Here is a 7,237-nt window from a genome sequence, read left to right as displayed (position 1 = left end):
GAGAGAGAGAGAGAGAGAGAGAGAGAGAGAAAGGAGTGAATGACAGACTTCATACTGATGTCTACCAGCTTGCAGCCATCTGGATCTACCCTTTATCTGGATAGATCTACACCTTGACTTAGACTTTGGGTGTGTTAGGAGGTGAAAGGGAAGGTTGGGACATGACTGATTTGTGGTATTTTCAAATAAACATAGCAAAATTATGTTCTAAAATGTGAAATAATTCATCGTGTAATATGTCAGAAATATAAGAAACCATAAAGATCATTTAGGCCAATGCTCTTACTTTACAGATGAAGAAAATGAGGTGGCTTAGTGGCACAAATAGGCCTGAAATAGTAGGATTCTGATGCTCTTTCTATTATACTTGGAGACTTGCACCAAGAGAATAGTTGTCATTTAGAAAATGTTTAATGGAAAATATTTTATGGATTTCTATGAAGTCTTAAACAGATGTGGTGTGTGAACACATTAAATCCTAATTTAAATTCTTAACCTTTAGATACTACTGCCTGGGGTTAATCTAGGTTTTCTGAAAGGCTTAATAGAAAAATACAACAAATGTTATTTTATAACCTTTTATTAAATTTTGGAACCCATGTTTTACCACTTGTTGGGACCCTTCTAGAAGGAGTTATACAAGCTTCTTTAGCTTCATCATTAATCAGTTGCCATCACCACTTTCTAATTTCCTGCCCCTACATTTCTAATCATTCAGAAAGGGTATTTGGGAGCCTGTGAGACATCACTGCAAATGTAATTCATAATCATAATTCTTTTTTAGTATAAGACATTTCTAATCAAAGGATATCAAGACAGAAATTTTCCTATGTATAGTCCTGGTCTCAGGGGAAGCCCTTGAGTGGTTTTTTTCAGCCTCAAAGTCCTGTGTGTTTTACCTTATGGATGGTCCAGATCCGTCATTTTCTCTCTTCTCATTGCCATTTTGTAGGTCAATGGTCCATCCTGTTTCACCTGAACAACTGCAAGAGCTTCCTAGCTAACTAGTCTCACCTATAAAGTTGCTTCTGTAATCCATTTCCCACTGTCACAAGAATTATTTTTACTCAAGTGCAAATCTGATTATTTCATTCTCCCGCTGAAAACCCTGCAGTGGCTCATCATTGCCTTAAGAAGAGTCTCAGCCTCCTTATCAGTTCTAGAAAGTATTTCAGGAACTTATTCAACTTTCCTCTTGTTGGTTTAGATTTTTGTCACAAACACTTATATTTATTTGGGCCCCGTTTGAATTTGTTAAAAATCTCAGATTTATATGATTATTTTCGTGCTAAAGAGAAATCTCACATTATAAATATGGGAGAATTCAGTTCTTCAAAACTGCACGGGGAACAGGTATTTTAAAAATAGGCACAATTCTACATTTCTGAAGTTTGTGTTAAGATTGTCCCAAAACGACCTATTACCTCCAACACAGGGTACGCGTTAAAAGAAAAATCGCTTGCCCTTGGAGTAGAGATGTTAGGAGAAAATCAGTAGGAAATAATCATATTTAGGAAAGTGAAAATGCTTAAGTAGTGACACATTTTGTCCCAGCCCCAAATTCTTTAGGACCTGACCTCTTGCTCCTTCTTCTGTTTTTTCCCCTTCCTTTGAGCCAACTCGATTTCATATACATTGTCTTGGGCTCCACTGGACTGGGAAAGAGCAATGCCATACCAATGGACAGGTGAGGCGTGCTCTCTCCACACAGAGACACTTGGCATTGAATGAAGACCAGTGCTTAGCATATAGTAGGTTGGCCTAAGGCATGGTAACAATCATATTTGTGTGAGTTTGGAAGTAAAAGTCAGGGCAGGGATTACCAGATTCCCTGTCATTTCAGTGCCCAGGTCTCCGGTGCCTAGGTCAGAGCTGGGAGGCGGCTGGATGTGAGCCCGCGGCCCCCGTGGCAGAGCCACTTGGGCCCACCGCACGAATGATGATGCACGTGGAAAGACTCAGTACATCGCCCCGCGCTCTGCAAACCGAAGGTGACCATGACCCCATCTTCTCTTGCTGAATTTTTTTTTTTTTTTTTTTTACCGAAGAGCACCTGCGGCCCTGAGCGCAGCCAGCCCTTAGCTAGGCGTCCGCACGCACCCCGGGGCAGAGGACCTGGCAGCAGGGGCGCGGGGCGGGGCTTGGCTGCGGGGAAATGACGTCGCCGTCCCCGCGCGCTCCAAGGGCTGGGAGCCGCGCGCCCTGGTAACGGCGGCTCCGCGGCTCCCGCGTCCTCTTTCATGTCCCCGCCTCCCCCGCAGCGGGAGCCCGCCCCGTCTCCTCTATCCTCCGCAGCTGCGGCCGTCTCGCAGGGTCCCTGGTGCCCGGTGGGAGTGGGTCGTGCGGGGCCACGCTGCCCACGACGCCCCCGCCAGGCGCGAGCTGAAGCGGGGCGAGAGCGGGCCGGGCCCGGTTTGTCGCTGCCGAGACCCGGGCGTGTGCCCCGCGCTAGTGTCGCCCGCGGCCTCGCGTCGGCGGGTCCGCCCCGTCCCTGGACGGGGGTGACCCGGGGATCTTGGGCAGGAGGCCGCCTGCAGCTGCGGCTGGAGGGCGCGGGTTGTTGAGTCCAGAAGCGGCCGCTCCGGCTCCTGCCTCCCAGGCGCCGTTGCTCCGCGGGCCGCCGCCCGGGCGCGGGGACAGGTGCCCCGGCCGGGGTCTGTCGAGAAGATGGCGACCCCGGGCATGAGCTGGCAGCAGCACTATTACGGCGGCTCGGCTGCCGGGACGGGCAAATTCGTACCCTCGCCGGCCGCCGCGCAGCAGGCGGGGCACAGCGTGGACTACAGCCAGGACCTGCACCTGAAAATGAGTAAGAAAATCGCCCAGCTTACCAAGGTAAGGGCGGGCGTAGGGGCTGCGCGGGGACCATCTGTCCGGCTGGGAGGCTGCGCGCCCTGCGCCCGGGGCCCGTTGATGGGAGCTGTTCTGGGGATGCAACAGCCAGAGACTTGCCTTCAAGAACCGCTCAAACTTCAGTAGAATGCTGGCGACGTTAATTTAGACAAGACAGTCAGAGGCACGACTCAGTTTATGGGAATTGCACACGTCTGCCAGTTAGGGGTAAGCCAGCGCAGAACAACTCAGGATCGGCTTCCTTTATTCCACAGTAATCAGTCCCATTAGTTTTGCTTTCATGCTTGTGCGAAGCCTCCACGAGGCGTTACACTACATTGTATGAAGTAGAGTACCGTATTAACCCAACGTGACCTGGAATCTTAATTAATCAGCATCTCTTACTGGATACATAGTTAGGGAGAGTAGAAACCTTCCAAGCAGTGTAGGAGGGTGAAACATACCTTGCCTGGCATTTTTGGGATTTAATGAGTCATTCCTTATCCTGACAGAATGTCAAATAAGGTTTATTAGATGAATCATATGTCTGCATTTGGTTAACTGTTATAATCTACAGAAGATAATTATCAAGAAGCAAATAGCCTGCAAATTTGGCCACCTGTAGTTTAGGCTGGTACTTGGGTGGCGAGTGTTGACAGGTTTAGTAAATGTTGATACTGAGAAAGAGTTGGTATCTGTGAAGCAGGAGCAATTTAGATAGATTATTTTGCCTCGTTTTAGAGCTCAGGAGCAATCTTTCAATATCCATTAAGTGAGAAGACGTGATTGGTGTTTTCTGAGAATTAATTGAGGTAATAATAGACCTTAATGCATTTAAGCTGATTCAACTAACCACCTGTTAAGGAGTGTTGGTATGCTGAAGAAAGGTGGGCATTGTGGGGTTTTTAGTAAGGAACCTCTGAAGCCTTACTCTTAACCCTAAAATTCTCATAGAGTTCCATTACTGGTTGGCATTTTTGAGACAGATAAGTAAGACAGAATTGGAAGAGAGGAGAAGACGGAAATGAGAGTGAAAAGGGGAGGAGGAGGATAAAAACACTTGGGTGAAGAAACGTGATTGAGGGTAGAAGGACAAATAGCATGAAAGAACTAAAGGATGAGGGAGCCAATGGAAGAACACGGGAAAGGGTGGCCGGAGTTGACCGTGCAAAGCAAGGCAGCATTTGGTGAAGTTTTGCGTTTCGTTTTATGTCAGCATTGTCTTGTAGGTTGCTTATGTGCCCAGTTTTTACTGTTTCTTATGACAGAGGCTCTCCAAACTCAGAGACAGGAAGGCCCAGGAGGGAATGATACTACACCATCGGAACATGTATACACTTGGGAGCTAAAACCCAGACTTCATGAAATTGTATTTGATCTTCAGGATACTGATGTCCAAAATGCAGCACATGGATATTTATTCGTTCTGATGTTCTCTTATGGTGTGTCCACAGCATTCTTTGTTCTTATTTTATTAGACTGTACCCCCCAGAGCCCTTCTCTAAATAATAGAAACCCTCCGTAAGTTGGTGGTGGAAGTGTGTACCGTTCTATAAAAGAAGTTTCTCATCTCCAGTAAAACAACTTTTCTTTTTACTTAGGCTTTTTCAGGTTCCCGTTTTTTTATCAGGAAAAAATAATGTAGCACAACTGTTTAAGGTGGGAGTGGTTTCTTTTTTTAAAAAAAGATTTTATTTATTTTTAGGGAGATGGGAAGGGAAGGAGAAAGGGGGAGAGAAACATTGATGTGAGAGATATACATTGATCAGTTGCCTCTCGCATGTCCTCACCAAGGGACCTGGTCCATAACCCAGATATGTGCCCTGACTGGGAATTGAACTGGTGACCTTTTGGTTCACAGGCTGGCACTCAAACCACTAAGGTGGGAGTGTTGATAGAAGTTGCCGTCACTTTCTCCCTTTCCACTACCTACCTCAAATCTACAGAAGCAGGAAGCTGCCCCATGCCAGTGCCCTCATCATGACTTCAGTGCTGCACCTAATCTTTACTGAGTGTTACATGGACTCCTGATTTAGTGTTTATAGTTGCAGTTGCTAACACTTACACCACCCACTCTGCTAAGCGCTTCAGACATTTATTCTCTTATACTAGAGTTTCTCAACCTTGGCACTGTTGACTTTTTGGACGGGATAGTTCTGCGTTTGAAATGGGCGGTGCTCTCCTGAGCATTATAGGATGTTTAGCAGGTGCTACCCAGTAGGTTCCAGTAACACCCTCTCCCCATACACAGTTGTGAAAATAAGCATTGTCCAGATACTGCCAGATGTTCCTGTAGTGACAGTGGGAGCATCATCCCAGATGGAGAAACACTGAGTTATACTGAAATACCTAGCGTTTCTCCCAACCCTGTCTCTTGTCTTTATTTCTAAGATAAGGTGTGAGAATGAAACAGTCTGATAAAAGGACTGTGTTGCAGCCAGTACCCTTCAGTTTCTGAAGTGTATCGTAAGACCTTCTTCTCTAATGTGCCATTTTGGAAACTCAAATCTTACAGTCATGTCTATATTGTAAATACTATAGCATAAGAATGATAGCATTAGTAATAAATATACCAACTGTCAGACTTTCTGATTAGCTATATAGAATTTTCACTCATAATGAATTTATTAATAAATTCACATCAACATGGATTTGTTGATAGAACTGTGGTTGGCACTTGACAATAACTTATATTTCAGATAACCATCAAATAGGACTTTATTTCTTTTGGAATGAGTCAGTGGAACTCAACTCTTCAGCATTATAGTCAGTGTGGCTTGGGAACCTGACATACTCTTTTGAGTTAAAACTCCTGCTCTGTGACCTTGAGCAGGTCACTAAACTGAGCCTCAGTTACCTCATCTTTAAAAGAGGGATGATTATAATGTAACTCTCTGAGATAGTAGGCTCTTAATTCAGGCTGAGAAGAGATATGCCAACAAACAAAGTACAATAGTAGTAAACACTGGATATAATATTTAAAAAATTTCCTCTTTAAAATAAACCATTCTGTATTTAATAATATGTGATGTGTATTTCTTTGGAGAATTTTCTGCTGTACTTTAAAAAAAATAATATTTTTTTCTGTTTGAAAGTTTAAAATTTTCACATTCTGCTTTGTTGTAGTACAGTATTGAAAAATACAACATGCATTTTGTGGTGATTTGGCTGGCTATTTAAGGATAAGAATCAAAATAATCTATATTATAATTTTGCGCATAGTAGGGCTTAATATGTTTTTAACTAAAAAGCAGTCTCAGCTGCAGATATATTTGTTGAGATTCTATTTCCTAAGAACGTACCATAGCAGCCATCTCATGGAAAGGAGAACAGCAGTTCTTTAAGCACCTTTTAAGTGAGAGGCACTGCGCTAAGTGTTAGAGCAGAGAGCAAGGCGCGATCTCTGCCTTTTAAAGCGAGTGAATTATATTTAGGTTGTTCATGTCAAGATTCTTGAATCATGTTGTGGCAAATCTGGGTTTGTTAATGACTGAAGCATCTCAGGATTGGCAGAGAAGCTGGGCGGAGTGGGTTCTGTTTTATAAGATCACATTTATGTACTTTTCTATATTCCACTGCGTTGGCTCTTTAGTGCATTAGGTTGAAAAGCAGGACTTGTGGAATGTAATTATGAAGCAGCTTTATTTTTGTCACTCACTGTCCCTTTGAATATACTCTATGAGATTGGGTTATCCCCTGTCCGTAGATCAACTTGACTTTTCTGGTTGTTTTCAGATAACGCAAATTGTCTTTCAGTAGGTAATTTGCAAAGTTCTCAATTTGATGATTAAGATGTCCAGTACCAAGAAGTAAAAACCCCACGGTAGGCTGAGTTAAGGATGAGGCTTCTCCCCGTGCCCACTCCCTAGCTCTGCCAGTCGCAAGGGGGAAGCCAGAAATCCAGAAAGAGGGGCATTGGTGACCTTTTTCTTCTCACTTTTATACTCCTGCTTTGTCTTGCCAGTCCTGGTGTTTGACCCCTTCCAAGTTGGACAGGGAGGAAGGGAAGAGAAGAAAGATGAGCAGTAGATGTGGTTTCTCTAATTCCCACCTCAGTTGCTCAAGATTCCTCACCTCAGGTTGCTTGGCAGTGAGAATGTCTCTAAATTCTGGCTGGATGCTTACTCCTTCCTTGGCCTCTTGGGTCTGGCAGGACCTTCATGTTCTTTCTGCTGAGGTCTGCTCAAGCTCCAGGTGACCCTCTGGGTGGACTCAGGTGACCCCGCCCCAGCATGCTCTTTCTCTTTTCCATAAGGCCCATTTGGCAGACTCTGGAGTGGTCCCAATTCAGTCATCTCTCATTTGCCCTCACCTGCCTCTTCATCCAGCTCCTCATCTTTAGAGTTCCCGGGGATGAATCAGGTGCCGGTTATGTCCTTCATCGTGTGTGAGACACAAATCAAAA

At 44.6% G+C, this 7,237-nt stretch overlaps 1 protein-coding gene across 7 annotated transcripts in view; it reads left to right on the top strand.

The window, feature by feature from the left end:
* Positions 1-2,473: 2,473 nt before the first annotated feature.
* Positions 2,474-7,237, top strand: part of FAM184A (family with sequence similarity 184 member A) — a 114,806-nt gene continuing 110,042 nt past the window's right edge. For all 7 annotated transcript variants that reach the window (XM_090279796.1, XM_090279799.1, XM_090279798.1 and 4 more), the window contains exon 1: positions 2,474-2,835. In XM_090279796.1, the coding sequence (XP_090135922.1) occupies positions 2,668-2,835 (168 nt within the window). In that variant the 5' untranslated portion in view covers positions 2,474-2,667. The remainder of the gene's footprint in view (positions 2,836-7,237) is intronic.

Source organism: Furipterus horrens, unplaced genomic scaffold (genome assembly GCF_987537825.1).
Source record: "Furipterus horrens unplaced genomic scaffold, mFurHor1.1.pri manual_scaffold_6, whole genome shotgun sequence".
Taxonomy (NCBI): Eukaryota; Metazoa; Chordata; class Mammalia; order Chiroptera; family Furipteridae; genus Furipterus; species Furipterus horrens.
This window is presented reverse-complemented; position numbering and strand designations above follow the sequence as displayed.